General features: G+C 45.3%; 1 protein-coding gene across 1 annotated transcript in view; it reads left to right on the top strand.

Moving 5' to 3' along the window:
* CPXM2 (carboxypeptidase X, M14 family member 2) overlaps positions 1-23,656 on the top strand; it is a 597,080-nt gene that overhangs the window by 92,088 nt on the left and 481,336 nt on the right. Inside the window, exon 2 of the mRNA XM_069612029.1 lies at positions 22,600-22,707. Coding sequence (XP_069468130.1) covers positions 22,600-22,707 — 108 coding nt within the window. The remainder of the gene's footprint in view (positions 1-22,599; positions 22,708-23,656) is intronic.

Genomic DNA, 23,656 nt, shown 5'->3' with positions numbered 1-23,656 from the left:
CGGATACCACTTCCTTAGGAAACCCTATTCGGGTAAAAATACCAGGTAGAGCCTTAGCCACAGCCTGAGCCGTAACAGTTCTCATAGGTATTGCCTCAGGATATCTAGTAGCATGGTCTACTACAACCAGGATAAACCTGTTTCCTGAAGATGTGGGAGGGTCAAGGGGACCAACAATGACGATGCCCACCCTCTCAAAAGGAACTCCCACCACTGGGAGAGGCACCAATGGTGCCACATTCTTGGCTCCACTCTTGCCAGAGGTTTGGCAAGTGTGACAGCTCCTACAGATTTTGCCAACTTCTGCACCCATCTTAGGCCAGTAGTAGTATAAAGAGAGCCTTTCCTTGGTCTTTTTGAAGCTCAAATGACCAGCCAAAGGTATCTCATGGGCCAAATGTTGGAACTGGAGTCTGTTTTCTAGGGGCACTACAAGTCTTTTGCAGTCCCCAGGGATAGACTCAGTCGGTTCACTGTAGAAGAGGCCATCTTCTCAATGCAACCTGTGCTTCCCAGGCTCTTGCCCATTGAGCTGAGAAGCTGCCTGTAGGTGAAGACCTTCAAGAGTAGGACACTCTCTTTGTCCTCTGCTGAAATCTGCCCTGTTGGGTCCACCTTCTGCAAGTAAGGACTGCAGCTCAGGATGGTCAGCAGGGACTAGATCTCCAACTAGAGTAAGGTCCTCTTCCAGATATGACTCTTCAGAAGCTGGATCAACCACACAGGGTTGTACCTCACACTCAGCCTAAACTGGTGGAGGAGTCACAGTTGTGACTTTGTACAATCTTGGCAATATCCTTGTTGGCAGCACAGGGGTGCTGTCTGCTTTCTTCTGTGAGGTTTCAGGTTTCCCCTTTGCCTCATTATTTCTTGAAATAGCAGTTAGTATGTCCTGTGGACTGGAGGTGATAGTTTCCTCTATCAATTCCCCTGGAGAGCCTCTCAAGGTCCTCTCCCTTGCAGGCCTAGTGAGCTCCTGTTTCCTTTTACTGGGAAGCCTGGCGGTACTAGACACAACTCCAAGAGTTTTCAGGTCATTACCCAACATGACTCTCCCAGTCACTTCACTCTGCACACTAACAGGTATCTTGACAGTCATGTCATTGCACTGGATGAGAGCTGGTAACTGGGGAAGCATTTGCACCACAGGACCCCCAGCTAACTTGGTTAGGTGTTTGGGTGCCTTAGCAACAGCTTCTACTTTGGAAAATGATTCATCAACCACAGTTATGCTGGCTCCAGTGTCTCTGATGGGAAGAGTCTCCTGGCCATTCACAAGAAGACTATCTTTATAATACTCTTTAGTGTTATCTGGGATGGAATTATAGATATCTAAATGCTGTTGTTCCCACAAACCCAGGGACACTAAAGAAACACTAGCTGAGACTCTCATGTGTTCATCAGCCAGTAGGTGAAAGTTTCCACTTGCCATATATACTTCTTCTTCTGGGGAGAAGGCTAAGGAGACAGTGTGGACCCCTGAAGGTTTACCCTTGCATCTGGGATCCCCTTTCACGTGGTCAGTTGACCCACAAACATAACATTTCCGAGATGTGTTGATGGATGGGGGCTTGTTCGGACCTCCTTCTGGGTTGGGTCCAGAAGGAACACTATTCTGATGCTGTTTCCCTTGTGGCTTAACCTTGTTATATTTGGGGAACTCTTTTGGAGTGGAGGTATTAGAATTCTCCTTGTTATCTTTCTTTGGCAGCTTTCCCTCATCCTTCTTCTGAGTAGCCCCAGAATCCTTGTGAGTAGCCCTGTTGGCAACCCACAAGTCAGCAGCCTTAGCTAACTTCTTTGGATCTATCTCCTTAGAATCAGCCAAGTGCTGTCTGAGCTCAGGAGAGCAGGCATCATAGACTCCAACATAACAAGATTTCTCATTCCTTCCTAAGTGTTAACTCGGTAACCCTTAGTCCAACCTTCTAGTTTTTTCAAACATTCACACACCCAGGTAGCCCAAGGGGTACCACCATGCTTTTGAGGGTCCTAAACCTCTTAAGGTAGTGGGAAGGGTCTTCCAAAATCTAGCAATTAAAGCTAGCTTCACACACTCATAATCCATCCTATCCACCTCCCCCACCTCCATCACAACATCAGATGCAACAGTGGGTAGCCCAGAGAAGAGCCAAGGAAGCAACTCATTCCCTGTAACGTCTTGAATCCCATTGTTATACTCAAATATTGCCAACCAATCCAAAATATCAAGCTTAGCCTCATACATACCCACAATTTCTTTAGGCATACATTGTCTCTTAGGGCTGGAAGACCTAGAGGACTCTGGGAGAGAAGCATTCTCAATAGAACATGTCTTCATTTCTAGTGCATGGTTCAACTCCATTTCTCTGAGTTTACGTTCTTGATGCTTTTGTTCAGTTTGAGCATTAATACGTTTGAATTTCAATTCAAGCCTCATCTTTTCCAAAGCAATGAATTCAGGACTGAGTGTAGGACCTGTAGGGCTCCCATTGGACAAAGGTTGAGGTTGCTGAGCAGGTAGAGGAGCAATAGGGCCTATATTATGAGACTCATCTGCCTCATCTAACTCATCAATAATATTTGACACATTATCATCCTCATCATTTTCCACATTTGCTGGAGGGGTAGGTATTTCAGACCCACTCCCCAGACTTTGGTTCTCCAACAACTTTCCAATTAATTGTGACTTTTTACCTTTAACAGAGAGATTCCTATCTCTACACAGATTTTTCAAATGATCAACAGTGTAAGTAAGGAGGGTCTCCTGACTGTAGCTTCCATACCAGACATGATTAAAATTTCTTTTTTTAGTGATGTTTAGCCTTGTGGTTAGTTGAGCAAAGGTAATAGCAGCACTCTAAGTGTAATCACTATACTTGATCCTCACCGCTGCACAGCATTGTTAGGCAGAATCATATGCAGTACCCTTTGGGAACACCACACACAATTAAGACTACAAGTGCAAGTACAAATTCACCTTTGGTACAAGACTGTACTACACAGAAGTTGGTAGCTGAGCAGCCAGACTTACCTAAAGAGTAAAGTGAGCAGAGATTACACAAAGGACAGCAATTACTATGGTTCAAACACACACGGATTCAATGTTTGTGAGTAAAAGAATATACATTTATTTACACCATCAGTTATAAAACAGTTCACTATTATAAAGACGCAGAAAAGCACAATCTTAATACACTACAATAAACCCCAATCAATTCTGGACAAGTTAAGCTCAAAATGAAGTGTGAGCAAAATGGCACCCCAGCAATTTAAAAGGGAGGAAAAGACAAGGTTATCCAACATCAACAACACCAACAAGTAATAGGCAGGGCAATCTAGAACAGGCTTACTACAACTAGGATTCAAGTCAATAGGCCTGGGCCAATGTTAATGGTTCAGAGTCTTTGCAGAGGATCACACAGTTCAGAGTAGTTTGCGGTTAAGTCTTTCCCAAGAGTTCAAAACAAAGTTGGTCGGAGGAAAAGTTATTCAAAGGAGAAGAGAAGGACAAGCCTTCGGAGAGGCAAAAGATTCCAAACACTTTCACCGCGGTCGGACGAAACGAACGACCGTTTTCAACAGTACCTTAATAGAAGAAGAATGCTGTAGCTGAGGCAGAAGTTCCTGGCAGGTCCTGCAGGCTCACGGTTCCTGAAGCGACTGTCGGACAGACAAGAAGGAGGAAGACTGGAGGGTCCTGCGCTGCCAGGGAAGAAGCCAGCAGCAGACAAAGCGTTGAATAAAAGGTGCGCTTCTTAAAACCCAAACAGGTTCCATTCCTCCTGGCTATCCGATCACTGCAGTGATGCACAGTAAATTCGACCAGGATGAGGACCAGTGTCTGGCGTTTGGCGAGCTGGTTGGTCCCACCAAGCTCAATGGAAGAAGATTCCTTGCAGATTTTCTCTGTCGTCTGAGTTATGGGCGATTCGGACCTGCAGCTGGGCTTCACCGGGATGTTCAGTAGTTGCAGCAGTCGTCTTTCTTTAGCTCCTCATTGGTTCTCTTGTTCCAGTGGCGAATTTGCATTCCAAGTCCCACAGACCTGCTTTTAAGCAGTTATCCCCCATTCACACAACCTGGCTGTCACTCACACAGCAGGGTGGATGTCCTGACAGGACAGCCACCTAGCTAATCAACCTAGAGTGCGACTTTGGTCTCCAAAGAGACCCTGTACAGGGGCCCTAAGACCCCTCCCTCACATCCTGTCTACCCAGACACTCAGGCGCCTAAGGAGGGCTTCTCTGCAGAAGCCCACCAAAGGACGGCAAACAAAGGAACCAAACCTGGTTTGGCGCGCAGAGTAAAACACGAGAAAGACCTTTACAAAAAGAAATGGCGAATAAACCCGACCGGAACCAAATAAAAATAAATGGGGTCCAGCGGGTTAGAATTTGAGGCTACAACCATAGCCTCTAACGTTACTGAGGCGATTTTCATAGCTCACGGTAGAATAAAAATGGTAGATACCACTGCCACCAGCCAAATCTTAGAGAAAGGGTAACAAAATAATGTTCATTGAGAATCAGACAAAAAGGGATAACTATTAACTCTTCCAGTACTCTGTTGGAAGATAGGTTGTGCTGGGTCTGTAAATTTAAAAAGACTAGTAAAGTCAATGGCAACTTTACATGTTCTGGGAGACAGTAGTCAGTCCCAGAAAATGGAGTTTGAAGTGGGAAGTCTAAAAGGACAACCCTGTGTCACTGCACTAAAGGTGCTGTATGACACACAATAAAAAGATGATGCCTATGGAGTGGGTGAGACTCCATAGTCCATGAGCAACACATGTACAACACACAGCAAAAACACATGTAAGAGTGGGAAAAAAGTCTCAGACTCTTACCAGGTGAAAAAAATATATCCTAGAAATACAGCAAAGCTGCTGAGGTACTCAACAGGTAAGGGAAATTAGCCATTCTGGAGTATTCTCCCTAACAGGCACCAGGGAGAGGTTGTGTCTGTAAATCCCTGTCTAAGGCTGTATCTTGGGACCAGGGAGAGGTTGCATCTGTAATCCCTGGGTATGGCTGTATCATGCGACCAGGGAGAGGTTGCATCTGTAATCTCTGGGTATGGCAGTATAATTGGATCAGGGTGAGGCTGTGTCTGTAATCCCTGTGCATGGCTGTATTTTGGGACCACGGAAAGGATAACTCTGTAATCCCTGTTTATGGCTGTTTCTTGGGACCAAGGTGAGGTTGCGTCTGTAATCCCTGTTCATGGCTCTATCTTGGTACCAGAGCGAGTTTGCGTCTGTAATCTCGGTTCATGGCTGTATTTTGCAACCAGGGAGAGGTTGTGTCTGTAATCCCTGGGTATAGCTCTATCTTGGGACCAGAGCGAGTTTGCGTCTGTAATCCCTGTACATGGCTGTATCTTGGGACCAGGGAGAGCTTGCGTCTGTAATCTCTGTGCATGGCTGTATCTTGGCACCAGGGAGAGGTTGATTTTGTAATCCCTGTCTATGGCTGTATTTTGGGACCAAGGAGAGGTTGTGTCTGTAATCTGTTTGTAGGGCTGTATCATGGGACCAGGGAAAGGTTGAGTCTGTAATCCCTGTGCATGGCTGTATCTTGAGACCAGGGAGAAATTGCGTCTGTAATCCCTGTGCATGGCTGTATCTTGAGACCAGGGAGAGGGTGCGTCTGTAATTCCTGTGCATGGCTGTATCTTGGGACCAGGGAGAGGTTGCCTCTGTAATCCCTGGGTATTTACATGCTCACCGACGAGCTACATCTGTCCAAGATGGCCGCCCTCACGCTGGTGTGCGCCGCCCCACAGAAGAAGGCACTGAATTATAGCGGCTAGCCGTGCTGCATGTTATTCCATGCCCTCAGCCCGCATAGTCTCATCGACCCTCGCTGTTGTTCTCTCTCTCCTGCCCGTTGGACTGTCAGCCCAGCCTGGACCCCTGGCTTTCCAAAACAGTAACACCACATCAGGTACGATAATATTGGCTAACCAGCCAACACTGCACCCTATCTGGCTAGGTCCATTCAGCCTGAACCTGCATCGCCATCCAGTTGACTCATACTATTTCTGCCCTAAACTGCATATGTGCACTAGCCTATTTGGCCTGATGTGCCCACTGTGTACTATATATATATATGTGCCTTGCCATCTGATAGCTGCATTTAGCCCATATGTGCCCTGCTACTTGATAAGCTGCATTTAGCCTATATGTGCCCTGCTACTTGATAAGCTGCATTTAGCCTATATGTGCCCTGTCATTTGATAAGCTGCATTTAGCCTATATGTGCCCTGCTACTTGATAAGCTGCATTTAGCCCATATGTGCCCTGCTACTTGATAAGCTGCATTTAGCCCATATGTGCCCTGTCATTTGATAAGCTGCATTTAGCCTATATGTGCCCTGCTACTTGATAAGCTGCATTTAGCCCATATGTGCCCTGCCATTTGATAAGCTGCATTTAGCCCATATGTGCCCGGCTACTTGATAAGCTGCATTTAGCCTATATGTGCCCAGCTACTTGATAAGCTGCATTTAGCCCATATGTGCCCTGCCATTTGATAGCTGCATTTAGCCTATATGTGCCCGGCTACTTGATAAGCTGCATTTAGCCCATATGTGCCTGGCTGCTTGTTAAACTGCATTTAGCCCATATGTGCCCTGCCATTTGATAAGCTGCATTTAGCCTATATGTGCCCTGCTACTTGATAAGCTGCATTTAGCCCATATGTGCCCTGCCATTTGATAAGCTGCATTTAGCCCATATGTGCCCGGCTACTTGATAAATTGCATTTAGCCCATATGTGCCAGGCTACTTGATAAGCTGCATTTAGCCTATATGTGCCCTGCTACTTGATAAACTGCATTTAGCCCATATGTTCCCTGCCATTTGATAGCTGCATTTAGCCTATGTGTGCCTTGTTACTTGATAAGCTGCAATTAGCCTATATGTGCCCGGCTACTTGATAAACTGCATTTAGCCTATATGTGCCCTGCTACTTGATAACTGCATTTAGCCTATATGTGCCCAGCTACTTGATAAGCTGCATTTAGCCCATATGTGGCCTGCCATTTGATAGCTGCATTTAGCCTATATGTGCCCTGTTACTTGATAAACTGCATTTAGCCTATATGTGCCCGGCTACTTGATAAACTGCATTTAGCCTATATGTGCCCAGCTACTTGATAAGCTGCATTTAGCCCATATGTGGCCTGCCATTTGATATCTGCATTTAGCCTATATGTGCCCTGTTACTTGATAAGCTGCATTTAGCCTATGTGTGCCCGGCTACTTGATTAACTGCATTTAGCCTATATGTGCCCTGCTACTTGATAACTGCATTTAGCCTATATGTGCCCAGCTACTTGATAAGCTGCATTTAGCCCATATGTGGCCTGCCATTTGATAGCTGCATTTAGCCTATATGTGCCCTGTTACTTGATAAACTGCATTTAGCCTATATGTGCCCGGCTACTTGATAAACTGCATTTAGCCTATATGTGTCCTGCTACTTGACAGCTGCATTTAGCCTATATGTGCCCGGCTACTTGATAAGCTGCATTTAGCCCATATGTGCCCTGCCATTTGATAGCTGCATTTAGCCTATATGTGCCCTGTTACTTGATAAGCTGCATTTAGCCTATATGTGCCCAGCTACTTGATAAGCTGCATTTAGCCTATATGTGCCCTGCTACTTGATAGCTGCATTTAGTCTATATGTGCCCTGCTACTTGATAAGCTGCATTTAGCCCATATGTGCCCTGCTACTTGATAAGCTGCATTTAGCCCATATGTGAACTGCCCATGTTCTGCATCCCCACCCTGAACCAGCCTTTCCAGCCACCCGGCTACAACACAACTGCCTTACTCTGCCTCTTAATTTATGTTTATACTAGCCCTATGCTTAATTCTGTGCCCCTGCATGTACTAGCCTGTACTGGCTCTATGCCCATACTGTACCTGAACTAGCCCTCTGCCCATTTCATGCTTGATCTAGCCCACTGCCAACCCGACTGCTCAATTGTGGTTGAATAAGCTAACTTAGTCCCTCCTTACCACACTATACCGGATATAGCTATAATCGGCTGGTTATTGCTCATCATGTTCCCATTCTGCCTTGTCCAAGTCGACACACCCTGCACAGGCAATCACTTCCTTACTCTTAGAAACGGCCTCGCAAGATTGGCTTGGCCAACACATTACCCAATCCCATGTCCAACTCCATTCCACCCACTCACTCCTCCATTCCCTCCCATTCCTAGCCATACTCTTAGTTTCAATGCCTGTAACACAATAGGTGAGGAAGAGCCTTCTCCATCAACTCACACTCCCTAAACACACAGCCAACCCCAAAACATATCCCATTTTAGGGAACGATAGGACGCCCCGCCTAAGAGCACATACTTAAGTACTCTGCTACAGCACTACTCCCACTAACTTGCCCTCCAGACCATCCACACCCGTGGACTACTGGAAAAATAAAAAAGTTAGCGCCACCTACAGCAACAAACACCAAAAGAATTCCTAATGCTCCCGCCGTTCAAATAACCAAGCTTGCTCCCATAAAGTACCCCAAACTTCCCATCAGCCTTAAAAATGCCCTCATTAATGCCCGATCCTTAGGAGCCCACGCTATTGAAATACATGACCTAATCATCGAACAAAACCTGGACCTACTAGTAATCACAGAGACCTGGCTACACCAAGCTTCAGGACCATTGCTAGCATTGGCTATCCCAGCAGACTACACCATTCTCAGAACCGACAGAACCATCTCCACAGGAGGGGGTGTAGCCATCACAGCGAAAAATACCATCCAGATTAGATCAGACTCTATCAAAATAATCGCAGGATATGAACTATTGCTCGCCAAACTCGCCATGAATGAAAATACCACAATCAATATTGTGATAATATGCAGAACACCTAGCACTAATAGCCGCCCAGAAACAGACATCCCGTTACTACTTGCACCCATCTTAAAACCTAACACTAAATGCATCATCATTGGGGACTTGAATCTTGGATGCAACGATGACCAAGACCTTAAAGCAGCCGCCCTTCACCTTGCACTCAAAGACATGAACTTCAGCCAACTCGTTCATGCTGCCACTCACATCAAGGGCAGAACCCTTGATTGGATCCTCACCCTCAACACCAAGATCACCATAGGCCCAATTACTCCACTTAGCTGGACAGACCATTTCTGCGTGGAATTCACTCTCATGATTGATGTTCCCTGCCTTCCTAAGGCCGAAATAATGGACACCATTGAAAGCAGAATCCCCAGGAAGCTCACTGTAGAGAAATTTGACCCCACTCTGAACAAAACACTAGAAACACATTCAATCTCCAGTAATGATCCCACTGCCATTGCCGAGTACTACCACAAATGCCTCTCCATTGCTATCGATGTAATAGCTACTATCACAACTAAAACGTGACGTGTCAATAAAAAAACCAACCTCTGGTTTAACAAAGAACTAGTCGCCCTAAGAAGGAAGAAAAGTTCTCTTGAACATGTCCACAGTAAATACCCCACCCCCGACTCAGCCAACGCTTTCAAGGATGCCAACAATACCTACAAAACAGCCATCATCTCGCACAAAGCTAATTCCTACAACGCCCGCATCAGTAATGCAGCATCAGACTCTAAATAAATCTTCTCTATCCTTAGAGAACCAGAAAACCCCTTAACAGCCGAAACGCCCACCAACGCCAGCAAAGAATGGTGTACTACCATACAAGATGCACTTGACTCCAAAATTGCTGTGCTCCAGAACAAAATAATTACCAAAAGACTACTACTAGCAGATAAAAATACCCCACCCCTAACCCCTTCCCCACCACCTTTCATAACACTAATCCCTTATTCCATTTCACACCTGTCACCCAAGAACTTGCATTTGACACTATCTCCAAATTAAAAGCCTCTAATTGCAAAGGAGACACCGTCACAGCCAAATTAGTCAAAGCATGTGCCTCCCCCTTGACCCCCACCATTACCAAATTTGTCAACTCATCCTTCAATTCTAATACAGTTCCAGCCTGCATCAAAGTAGCCTGGGTTATCCCGCTTCTAAAAAAAACAAATCTATACCCCACTATTCCAACTAATTATCGCCCCATAACCACAGTCCCATTCTTACTCAAAATCATTGACAAACTAGCTTACAATCAAATCCAAATTCACCTGGAATCGCATCAGCTCCTCGGCACCAGACAATCAGGTTTTAGGCCGAACCACAGTACAGAGTACAGAAACAGCACTTTTGGACCTCAAAATCCATTTGGATGCCATTAGAGATTATGGGAAACTCAGCATTCTCCTGCTGTTGGACCTCTCCGCAGCATTTGATCTGGTGGACCACGATAAACTATGCACATCACTCACTCGGGACTTCAACTTCTCCAGTGAAGCCACTGCATGGGTGAAATCCTTCTTAACCTATCGCACTTCCAGAGTGTCCATAGGCAAAGAAGCGGCCAACCCCATCCCAGTTCCCATGGGAATGCCCCAAGGATCATGTCTCTTCCCCCACTCTGTACAACGCTTACACCAAACTCCTTTCTCAGCATTAGACGACATGGGTGTCATCTACACCAATTTTGCGGATGACCTCCAGATCCTCATACAACTGACAGGAAACTATGACCAGGATACCGCGACCATCAACAAAATATACGTCATCATCCAAAACTGGATGGCACTAAATAGTATCTGTCTCAATGATGAGAACAGAGAAGTTCTCATCGTAGGATCCCCAGCTAAAATAGCAGCTCTCCACCCAGACTACTCAGCTATCAATATCGATGGCACCTTTATTCCAGCGCTAAAGCAAGTGAAAAAATTGGGAGTCTACCTCGACGCCAGTCTCACTATGACTAAACATATTAACGACTCGCCTCTTCCATGGCCTACACCTCTAAACGCATTGCTCTCTGCCGACAATTTCTTACCCCAGTAAATTGCCTTACCTTGGCCAGGGCCCTATTATTATCGAAATTGGATTACTGCAATGTATTACAGCTAGGCACATCCAATACCAACCCCTCCAAAATGCAACTACTGCAAAACAAATTCATAAGAGCAGCCTTAGGAATAAAAGAATCGGACCACATTTGAAAGACAAGGAAGGACGCTCACTGGCTTCCCATCAAAGCAAGAGTTATCTTTAAAACACTATGCATTGCACACATATGTCTTACCAAAAAAGGCCCAACTTACCTTAACAACACTTTACACCTAAAAGAATACACTAGATCACTAAGATCCAATGACAACCTCTTACTGGCACCCCCTCGTTACAAAACTACTAGAGTGGGTGGCAGAAGCTTCCCCGTTCTAGCCCCTAAACACTGGAACACCCTCCCCATTAATATCAAAAAAGAATCTTCCTTCCCTGGTTACAAGAAATTGCTAAAGACCTGGTTATTTAACCAATATTAGCACTATGGGACATAATGCTGTGCAAGCGTAACACGCCAGTGAAAACTGTAACTGTAAATATTGTTTATGCTGTTGTACTAGCTTGCCATCTGTGCTTAATTTTGAACTCTGTAACAATGTATGACCAATTCCTAAGTTGTCTTGTAACCACGCCGTGATACCCGAGGGCCTGGACGTGTAATAAATAAATAAATAAATAAATAAATAAATAAGTGGCTGTATCATGGGACAAGGGAGAGGTTGCATCTGTAATCACTGTGCTTGGCTGTATCTTGGACCAGGGCGAGTTTGCTTGTGTAATCCCTGTTCATGGCTATATCTTGCGACAAGGGAGATGTTGTGTCTGTAATCCATGTGCATGGCTGTGGTGTCACAAGATATTATGGAGCACAAGCAATTCAGGGACCTTCTACCCCCACAATGGTGGTGACGGACAATAAAATGCTTTTTTACGATTCCACAGAATTCTTTTGAGCAGGCCTCCACCCTGTATCACACCCAACCTCCACCAGCACCCCTTTTCGCAATAGACCAGGAACCAGTCCGGTGTGTTGTCAATAAATAATGTATTAATTTATTGTTTTAATATTCGATCAGAACAAACATATGACAGCAGCCACTAATGTTGTGGCAACACAATGCACAAGCTTCTAGAAGGTAGCCAGGTTAAGAGCTACTTACATGCCACACCAAATGTTGTGTTGTGAAAAGCAATGCCAAATGATTTCGCTCTACTTATTGCAGGAAGGTTAAGCGCTCCCCCCTGTGACAATGTGTTAGGGAGAATTCTCATTCTATGGCTAATTTCCCTTACCTACAGAGTCCCCCAGCAGCTTTGCTGGATTTGAAGGGTTTGTTTTTTTCTCCTGCTAAGAATGAGACTCTTTTTCCCTCTCTTAGGCATCTTTGCTATGTGTGTTCTAGGCAATTTTTCTGTTTAATGTCTATGGGATTTTCTCAACCCCATAGGAACCATCTTTATTCACATGTGGTACACAGCACCCTCAGTGCAGTGACACAGGGGTGTCGTAGCGACCCCCAAACATAGACTCCATAACCTGGGACTGACTACTGTCTCCCAGGGCATGTAAAGTCCCAATTGACTTTACTAGTCAATTTCTATGAACTAAACCAGTACAACCCATCTTACTATGGAGGTACTGGAAAGGGTTAATAGTTTTTCCCTTATGTTCATTTTCGAGGGGGTACCGTACAGTCCCTCTCTCAAAAGTTTCTGGCTGGTGGCAGTGGTTACTACCATAAATATTTGACTGCAAATATTTTCCTATGGGATTTTCCCATTGTTCGAGGCTACCACTTTTTCTGACAGCCTCTAATATACCGCCGGTGCATTTTAATATTAACTTTACTCCGGTAACTTTTATTTGCCAGAACTTTAATATAACTTCTTTCTCGTGTCTTTCTCTAAACTCCTTACCTAGGTCGGGGATCCTTTGTTCGTACGTTTGGCAGGCTTCTGCCAAGAAGCCCTCCTTTCGGTGCCACTGAGTCTGGGGTGGGTCCATTGTGTGGGAGGGGGAGTAGGACCCCTGAACAAGGTTGCCTCAGCAACCCATGTTGCACTCTATCCTGATAGGCTGGAGGGTCTCCCGCCAAGAAGACCACTCCACTGTGTGAGTGACAGCTAGGGTGTATGAATGGGGATCTTTTTGCATAAAAGCAGGGTCCTGAGGACTGTAAGAGCAAGACGTCGCCACTGGAACTAAGAAGCCAAAGAGGAGAGAAGCCAAAGACATCTGCAACGACTGAACCACCGGTGAAGCCCTGCTGCAGCGTCTCACCACTTTTCTCCACACGACGAGAGAAGATCTTCATCTGCAAGAGGCTTCTTCCCTTGAGCTGGTGGGGCCAACCAGTTTGCCAATCACCTTCCCGGACCTGCCTTGGTTGAATCACCAGTACCCTGTACTCAGAGGCCAGATAGCCAGGCACCAGTCCACCCAGACTGCGATTTAAAGGAGCGTACCTTTTATTCATCGGGCAGCACCGCGGCTGGTTTCATCCCTGGGCAGTGCAGTACCTCGAACCTTCCTCCTTGACGAGAGCCTCTCTTCCTCTGCTGGATCCCCTGAACTGCAGGAACTACCAGGAACAAACGCCACCGCAGGAGCCACTTCTTCATTTTAAAGGTACATTGTTCCGCCAGGCCGCCCTTTCTTCGCGGTAGCACTAAAGGTGTTTTAAATCCTTTACCTACCTGTTGGTTTGGCCGCCCCTCTCTCTTAACATTGTCTTTCACCTTCTGCATCCACCTTTTCAAAATCGTTAACCAAAGACTTGACTGCAGCTACAAGAACATTTTGCTCCTGGGCCCTTGCCCTGTACCACTGACTCTGGCACAGGCCTACTGACTCTGTGTACATTGGTTAGACCTGCCTTCTTTAGATTGATTCTCACTGAGAACTGTGTTGGTGCACCTACTTCTTATAACTACCATTTTCTTCCCCTTTCTAAACCTTGTGAAATGTCATTTTGCTCAGTTTTCATTTAAGTATTTCCTATACTGATGCACTGTCTTGCTTAAACTGGTTCACAAACTTATGGGAAGTGTTGCTAGGGCGTGTAAGAAGCTATTTCTATATAACTTGTGCTTTACCACCCTTGTGAGAAATTGCTAGAGTATCCCTTGTGTGTGATTTTCACTGTTCCATTTTGCTCAGTTTTCACTCTGGTTCACTTGGTCTACAATTTAACTAGGGAGTGTGTATATTTTTCTTTAACTTATTTTAACTTGATTGATGACTGTGATAAATGTGTTTTACTAGAAGTGTATAAAATAAATATATCTCTACTTTTTAATACAAAGCTTTGGTCAGTGTTTCCTTGTGTCATAGTACTGTAGGCCTATTGTGTAAACCCTGAATACTGCACATCTCACTCTTGAGATAAGTCTGACTGCTCAGCCACAGCTGCCAACTAAATCTTTGTGGTACAGACTGATACCAAAGGGGATTTATTGTTCTCACCTGTAGTCCTAATCCTGAGTAGTGGTCCCTGAGGGAACTGCACAGGATTCTGCCTAACACAATGGAAAACTGAGTTTTAATTGATTCAATACTACTGGGACAGCACACAAGGGACTTTCGGACTGCTTACACTACAGAACAAATAGGGATTCCAAACAGACTAGCTAGAATACATAGGAAATCTGATTTTTACACAGGCAGCACATGAGAAAGAAAAATCAAAACAATAAAAGGGGATATAATTAGAATCCGTGATCAGGGTACGATAGAGAAGGAAAGATAGAGTAGGAAAAACAATTTTTCAAAGGTGAAATGAAAGATTTGGAAAAACTAACATACAAATCCCACTAAATTTAGCTGCAGCTGGAAATGACAGGCAAGCTCAAAATCATGAAAACAAAAGAAAGCAATGTCAAATCCAAGTTCGGAACATGATGGACGAAGGGGATTACTCTGGGAAAATCACTGTTTAAAGGAGGACTGTTTATCTCACAGGATTTTAATTTTTTAAATGTGTTAAAAGTCATAAATCTGTTTTTCTGTTTCTAATATGGCTAAAACATAATAAAATAAAATTTAAAAAATAAATATTTGGAAAAACGAAATTGGGAATCCCACCAAATTTGGCCGGGGCTGGAAATGACACACACGCTTTCAACAATGAGAAAGGCACATAGGAACCACGGTTTTCAGTGAAAATGACAGGGCAACTCACAGGCATGTTTTGGGCAAAGGTATTCTCACAGTGGGAACAACAGTTTGGGTTTAATATGACAGATGCAAAGGGGATTTGTTTTAAATACACAATTTAACACATGGACAATTACAGTTTTATCTCATAATGGGAATAATTATTTTGGGGCAACACTTTAATAACTATAACAATTAAATAACAACACTGGGCACAAGATGGTTGATTTTGAATTGCAGCCATCTTGATCCATGAATTTAAATGGGGGAATTAATTGATTTACTAGACAAAATACTAGGGAAATAACTTACTTAACGATGCAAACAAACAAAGGACTTTTCAGGGGAAAAAGAACTATTATCAACAGGTACACAAGGGATGATATTGTTCCATAGGAAAAATGACTTAAATGCACAGAGGAATACAGTATTTGTCAAGAGAAGTGTTACCAAATTGTACAGACAAATACAATACTTTTCAATAGAAAAATAACTAAATTTCACAAACAGAATAGATAATGTTTCCTTATGGGGACACTCAAGAGTAGTGCTTAAATAGATAGGACTTGTTTAATCTATGGCTGTGGAGATCTGTACTTACAGAAGAAAAGGACTATATAGTCACCAATGGTGCCAGGGCTCCAATGCAGGGACGATCAAAGGGGTCAATCAAGGTCTCACTGTGTCCTCCCAATCAGCTACTCCAACTCACTGCTTCCCTTTAAGACTAGGCCCACATTTCTGCAAGGATAGATCCTTTTTTTTTCGTCAGCTGCACACCTCGGATTTTGTAGAGAGAATACCCAGTTGAGGAGGCGTAACCTATTTATAAGCCAAATGACATCACTACTCTGTCATCCTCCTCACACACCTGATTGGGCAGTGATCAACGGTTCCCTCCCCCTCTATAAACCGGTAGGCCCAGAGAATGGAGGAGTGGTTTGAGCATCCTGAGGAGGTTTCCCCATCAATCATCCGACAAAACAGTGGGTTGGATCTGGCTTTGGTACCTAGAAATCTCACATTTTAATAATAGCTACCATTTCCCATCATATTATGTCACAGATGGCCATATTTCTAGATACTATATTTTTCAGGAAGTCACCTAAACTTTGTTTGATGACCGTGGGACCTACTGGTGCAAAGCTACAGTTTTCCCTCGTTTCCGCTCAAACTATATTACTGAAAAAACGGGCATTCGATGGGCAGAATGCCTATCAATTGTTACACATTTTCTTTTTTTGTATGATCGTCATATTTACGCAGAGATCATAATCAATTTTTCCCTTATAACTTTTATTAAGTTGGGGTCACCAAAATTATTTTCGATTGATCAGATGTAGCTTGCGGGTAGCTTCCCAGAAATCCGCACATGAATATTCTGAGATGGATATTGGGGATATTACATGAGGAAAAGCATATCTCCCCATTGTGTGCCATGGGACACCAATCACCTCCATAAATCTGCCCCCACCTTCTGCCATGTGGGGCTGTGCTGTCTCGAGGTTGCTGTTCCTGCTTATGATGTCCTTAAGTGGTGTTGGTCGTAAACTGGGAAAGCAGAGAATTCCTCAACCCATCCCCTTGACCACCAGGCTTGGGCACAGCCAGTATCACACCTACGGAGCCCACAGCAGAAATGAAAGTGAAACTCTGGCATTTCCCCCACTGCAAGCATTTTCTTAAATCAACTATTAGAATGGCACAATTACAATATGTAAAAACCTTCACACAGTGGTTGCCTGCAATCCCTGATTATAGAAAGGCAACATAATGTATGCTATATGACTTTGACTGAACATGTGGACACTTCAAGTGTTGGTGTTTAAAAACACAATTACAATTTTGCTGCAGAAAATTTCAGCTGTGACCCTTCATTCTGTGGCAATTTCACATGACTTACTCCATGTGAATTTTGCAAATTATGTCTTTTCATGATGGGCTCATGATGCACAAATCCACAGTTCCTTGATTATACTTTTTCCCCCATTTTCAGGAGCATATCTTTAACTGAACAGGAACAACGGCTTTGGAAGGCAATGATTTGGGTAAAAGTACAAACTCCATTCTGCAGTGCAAGTTTGCACACAAATTTACATGCTGGACGCTGCTGTTTTTTCCAAGATGGTCCCAGCCTTTCCGGATCTCTCTCAAAAGTCTCATGAGGTCTTCCCCTCATGTGTGGCAAGGATCATTTTCAGGCCTCACTAGGCTTAGATGCCTAAATCTGCTCCTTCATGTTTGGGCATAGGCCTCATTGTGCACGTGCTCATGTGCAGGACTTTTGCTGAGGGGCATATCTCCCCCTCTGATTCCAGCATGTAGTTATGGCATTTTACGGCTATTTCACCCCACAGTATCTTGGGACCAGGGAGAGGTTGCATCTGTAATCCCTGTCTAAGGCTGTATTTTGGGACCAGGGAGAGGATGTGTCTGTAATCCCTCTGTATGGCTGTATCTTGGGACCATGGAGAGGTTGCGTCTGTAATCCCTGTCTATGGCTGTATCTTTGAACGAAGGAGAGGTTGTGTCTGTAATCCCTATCTATGGCTGTATTTTGGGACCAGGGAGAGGTTGTGCCTGTAATCCCTGTGTATGGCTGTATCTTGGCACCAGGAGAGGTTGCATCTGCATTCCCTGTGTATAGCAGTATCTTGGGACCAGGGAAAGGTTGAATCTGTAATCCTTGTGCATGGCTGTATCTTGGGACCAGGGAGAGGTTGCGAATGTAATCCCTGTGCATGGCTGTATCTTGGGACCAGGGACAGGTTGCGTCTGTAATCCCTGTGTATGGCTGTATCTTGGGACCAGGGAGAGGTTGAGTCTGTAATACTCGCGCATGGCTGTATCTGGGGACCAGGGAGAGGTTGCAACTGTAATCCCTTTGCATGTCTGTATCTTGGGACCAGGGAGCGGTTGCGTCTGTATACCCTGTGTATGGCTGTATTTTGGGACCTGGGAGTGTTTTCATCTCTAAATCCCTGTGTATAGCTGTATCTTGGGACCAGGGAGAGGTTGCGTCTGTAATCCCTGTGTATGGCTGTATTTTGGGACCTGGGAGTGTTTTCATCTCTAAATCCCTGTGTATAGCTGTATCTTGGGATCAGGGAGAGGTTGAGTCTGTAATCCTCGGGCATGGCTGTATCTTGGGACAAGGGAGAGGTTGCGACTGTAATCCATGTGCATGGCTGTATAATGGGACCAGGGAGAGGTTGCGTCTAATTTCTGTACATGGCTGTATTTGGGACCATGGGAAGGTTGCGTCTGTAATCCCTGTGCATAGCAGTGAGGAATTCGACGATCCGCACAGGGAGCATGCACTTGCCTGTGCTGTTTTGATATTTCTTTTTAAAGAAATGGAATGTTAGCAAATAAACCTCAGGGAAATGTGTGGGGCTAATCCGCACACATTTCCCAATGCTCATTGAAAAACAAACACATAGACACCTACCAGTTCTCTCCATCCTTCCATCCACAAGCCAATGGGCTTGTTGAGTGGTTCAACATGACCCTGAAAGGCATCGTAGGTGGCTCGGAAGAGCACCTGAGGAGAAAATGGGATATTCTTCTGCCATGTCTTCTCTTCGCCTACAAGGAGGTGCCACAGAACGGGGTAGGGTTTAGCCCCTTTGATATTCTGTTTGAACACCCTGTGCGAAGACCCCTCAGTCTAGTGAAAGAGGGATGGGAAAGCAAACCCTCATCCCCTACAAGAGACTTTGTGGACTACGTACTCGGCCTTCGGTCTAGAATGGCAAAGTAGATGGAACAGTCAACTAAGAACCTAAAGGCCAGTTAGGAGCTGATGAAGCACTGGCACTATCGGAAGGCCAAAGTGACAGTCTATTCTCCAGGCCAGTGGGCGTGGATTATGGAGCTTGTCAAACCCAGGGCCCTTCAGGACAAGTGGACTGGGCCTTACTGTGTGCTAGAAAAGATCAGTGAGGCGAATAATCTCATTGATGTGAAAGGACCTAAACAGATGTGGTGGGTCTTTCACATCAACCAGCTAAAACCCCATTATAGCCGGGATTAGTTGGTCTGACTGACGGAGAGACTGAGGAGGAGACCATCCCCTCCCAGACCTCTTGCACACTGAAGCCACAGATGGATCACTTGAAGGTGTGAACCTTGAAATAGACCTGTCAAAACAGCAACTGACAGACTGTTGCCGGTTACTCAGACAGTTTGCCGGTCTGTTTTCACTGACTTCCAGTCACGCAGATTGGTGCACCCATGATGTGGATACTGGAGACAGTAATCCAGTGAAGAGTAGGATTCAACAGATGTCCAATAAGGTCAGGGACACCATCAAGTTTCCAAGATGCTGTTCCTTAGAGTGATAGAGCCATCCCACAGCCCCAGGGCTAGCCTAGTGGTACTGGTCCCTAAAAAGACCAGTGTTGGGAAGACTGAAGTTCGCTTCTGTGTAGACTACAGGGGGCTCATTTCTGTCATGAAGACAGATGCTCACCCCATTCCCCGGGCAGAGGAGCTCATTGACAAGCTCAGCGCTGCCAAGTACATGAGTACTTTTGACATCACAGTGGGGTATTGGCAGGTTGGCTTGACAGATAGAGCGAGAGAGAGGTTGGCATTCTCAACCCTGGAAGGACATTATCAGTTCACTGTGATGCCCTCTGGATTGAAGAATGCTCCTGCCACTTTTCAGTGGATGGTTAACCAGGATTTGCCGGGTCTGGAAAACCTCAGTGTTGCCTATTTAGATGACATTTCTATCTTCAGTCAAACCTGGGAGGATCATCCATCCCACCTGAAACAAGTGCTTCAAGCGCTGCAGAATGCAGGCCTGACTATCAAGGCCACAAAGTGCTAGGGCACAGTGACTTACCTAGGCCATCTGGTTGGTTGAGGTAAGAAACAACATCTCAAAGCAAAGTTACAGGCTATGAACGATTGGGACATCCCCACCACACAGACGCAGGTGGGATCCTTTTTAGGTCTCACCGGGTACTACTGGTCGTTCATCAGCAGGTATGGGACCATTGCCATGCCCCTGAATGATGTAACCTCCAAGAAAATGCTGAAGAAGTTAACTAGGATCCCGCCTGTCATCCCTTTTTTCAGGATTTAAAGGATGGCTTTTGCAGCCCCCCCCCCAGTTCTGAAAGTTCCAAACTATGGTCAAGAGTTCAAAATCTAGACAGACACCTCTGATTTTGGGATTGGAGCAGTGTTAGCGCAGCTGAACTCTAAACAGGTAGAGCAACCTGTCGTCTACATTAGCAGGTGGTTGACAAAAAGGGAAAGGAACTGGGCTGTCATTGAAAAAGAGGTGTATGCGGTTGTGTGGGCTATAAACAAGCTGAAACCCTCCATCTTTGGGTCTCACTTTACGATCCAGAATGACCACCGGCCTCTGCAATGGTTAATGACCTTGCAAGGAGAGAATCCTTAGCTTTTGCATTGGGCCATATCCCTACAGGGATTAGATATGGACATCCAGCGCAAGCCAGGCTCCCAGCATGGAAATGCAGATGGCCTCAGCTGGTACTTTCACCTTGATGACGAACCAGACTCTCAGTAGGGTGGCGGTTCACATGTTGAGGAATGGAGGTATGTTAGGAATACTACCATCCGCACGGGGAGTGTGCACTCGCCTTGGCTGTTCTGATATTTTTTAAAGAAATGTTATGTTGGTAGTTAAACTTCCGTGAAATGTTTGGGTCTAATCCGCACACATTTCCCAAAGCTAACCATACAACAAACACATAGTCAAGTCCGCCTGTCATGTTCAGCTGGAATGTGACAGCCACAGGTACATCAACGCATCTCAAGAAGGGGGAAGGCAACACCTTCATCTGCCTATGGTTAGCCTAATTAAAATATCAAAGGCTCCATGGTTCCACCCCGCCTATTGTTAAGTTGTTAGTGGTGGAAGCGCATACTGATGAGAGTTAATTGAAGCAGGTCTGCAAGAAGGCCTGTTCACAGAACTAACAAAGGGCAGGAAAACCCAACACCTATTTGATATGCAATGTATCAACTTGAAGCTAGCTCCCACCCCTCTGAATGAAGGGCAGTGAATGTCTGGGACTACTGTTTATATTAGGCAACCCTTGCAGGGTTACCACCTTTCAGAGGGAAGAATTTTGTGATTTTATGGAGAGAAAAAGTCTGTTCTTGCCAGGCAGAGGTTGCGTCTGTAATCCCTGCGCATGGCTATATCTTGGACCAGGGAGATGTTGCATCTGTAATCCCTGTCCATGGATGTATCCGCTGTAATGACTACTATGTTCGTAGCAATCATAATGTGCCAACGACTGTCACCATTCCTGTACCCCTGTAACAAAGCTCCTGCAAGTAACAGTGCCACAATGCCCCTGGGCTGTCTGTGCACTATATAAATATAAATAAATAAATAAATAACTCTTGGGACCAGGGAGAGGTTGCGTCTGTAATTCCTGTGCATGGCTGTATCTTGGGACCAGGGAAGGGTTGCATCTGTAATCCCTGTGCATGGCTGTATTTTGGGAGCCAGGAGAGCTTGTGTCTGTATCTTGAGACCAGGGAAAGGTTGCGTCTGTAATCCCTGTGCATGGCCGTATTTTGGGACCAGGGAGAGGTTGCGTCTGTAATTCCTGTGCATGGCTGTATCTTGGGACCAGGGAAGGGTTGCATCTGTAATCCCTGTGCATGGCTGTATTTTGGGAGCCAGGAGAGCTTGTGTCTGTATCTTGAGACCAGGGAGAGGTTGCGTCTGTAATCCCTGTGCATGGCCGTATTTTGGGACCAGGGAGAGGTTGTGTCTGTATCTTGAGACCAGGGAGAGGTTACGTCTGTAATCCCTGTCTAAGGCTGTATCTTGGGACCAGGGAAGGGTTGCATCTGTAATCCCTGTGCATGGCTGTATTTTGGGAGCCAGGAGAGCTTGTGTCTATATCTTGAGACCAGGGAGAGGTTGCATCTGTAATGCCTGTGCATTTCTGTATCTTGAGACCAGGGAGAGGTTGCATCTGTAATGCCTGTGCATTTCTGTATCTTGAGACCAGGGAGAGGTTGCATCTGTAATGCCTGTGCATTTCTGTATCTTGAGACCAGGGAGAGGTTGCATCTGTAATGCCTGTGCATTTCTGTATCTTGAGACCAGGGAGAGGTTGCATCTGTAATCCCTGTGCATTTCTGTATCTTGAGACCAGGGAGAGGTTGCATCTGTAATGCCTGTGCATTTCTGTATCTTGAGACCAGGGAGAGGTTGCATCTGTAATCCCTGTGCATGGCTGTATCTTGAGGCCGGGGAGAGGTTGCGCCTGTTTGAAGCTCCATGCCCCTCACTGTGGCCTCTATAATCGATAGCTTCATATGGGAGCTCTGCGCTTCTCTCAGTCCCGGAATTTCGCATCCCTGTGTATGGCTGCATCTTGGCGAGCTGTTATTATTGTGTTATGATAAACCATGTTGTTCATCATTTGTGACATGGGTTGTGTGAATGAATGTTATGAGAAAACAACAAACAGCTCTGCCATAAAAACAGCATCTGTTCTTTCTTTTCACAGTGAAAAACAGCAACAAGAAAAGCGAAAAGAAGAAGAAAAACGTGGAGAAGGAGAAGTTCTCGGTTGGAGCTCCTGAGGAATTCATTCCTTACGAGGAGAGCAGAGAAAGTGAGTGACTAGAGTGGTCTATCTGAGAGAGTGAGTGCCTAGAGTGGTCTATCTGAGAGAGTGAGTGACTAGAGTGGTCTATCTGAGAGAGTGAGTGACTAGAGTGGTCTGTCTGAGAAAGTGAGTGACTAGAGTGGTCTATCTGAGAAAGTGAGTGACTAGAGTGGTCTATCTGAGAGAGTGAGTGACTAGAGTGGTCTGTCTGAGAGAGTGAGTGACTAGAGTGGTCTGTCTGAGAAAGTGAGTGACTAGAGTGGTCTATCTGAGAAAGTGAGTGACTAGAGTGGTCTATCTGAGAGAGTGAGTGACTAGAGTGGTCTATCTGAGAGAGTGAGTGACTAGAGTGGTCTGTCTGAGAAAGTGAGTGCCTAGAGGGGTCTATCTGAGAGAGTGAGTGACTAGAGTGGTCTATCTGAGAGAGTGAGTGACTAGAGTGGTCTGTCTGAGAGAGTGAGTGACTAGAGTGGTCTATCTGAGAGAGTGAGTGACTAGAGTGGTCTGTCTGAGAGAGTGAGTGACTAGAGTGGTCTATCTGAGAGAGTGAGTGACTAGAGTGGTCTATCTGAGAGAGTGAGTGACTAGAGTGGTCTATCTGAGAAAGTGAGTGACTAGAGTGGTCTATCTGAGAGAGTGAGTGACTAGAGTGGTCTATCTGAGAGAGTGAGTGACTAGAGTGGTCTGTCTGAGAAGGTGAGTGCCTAGAGTGGTCTATCTGAGAGAGTGAGTGACTAGAGTGGTCTATCTGAGAGAGTGAGTGACTAGAGTGGTCTATCTGAGAGAGTGAGTGACTAGAGTGGTCTATCTGAGAAAGTGAGTGACTAGAGTGGTCTATCTGAGAGAGTGAGTGACTAGAGTGATCTATCTGAGAAAGTGAGTGACTAGAGTGGTCTGTCTGAGAGAGTGAGTGACTAGAGTGGTCTATCTGAGAGAGTGAGTGACTAGAGTGGTC

Source organism: Ambystoma mexicanum, chromosome 8 (assembly GCF_040938575.1).
Source record: "Ambystoma mexicanum isolate Mex_15411 chromosome 8, UKY_AmexF1_1, whole genome shotgun sequence".
Classification (NCBI taxonomy): Eukaryota; Metazoa; Chordata; class Amphibia; order Caudata; family Ambystomatidae; genus Ambystoma; species Ambystoma mexicanum.
Note: the sequence above shows the minus strand (reverse complement) of the source record. Positions and strands in the feature narration are given on the sequence as shown.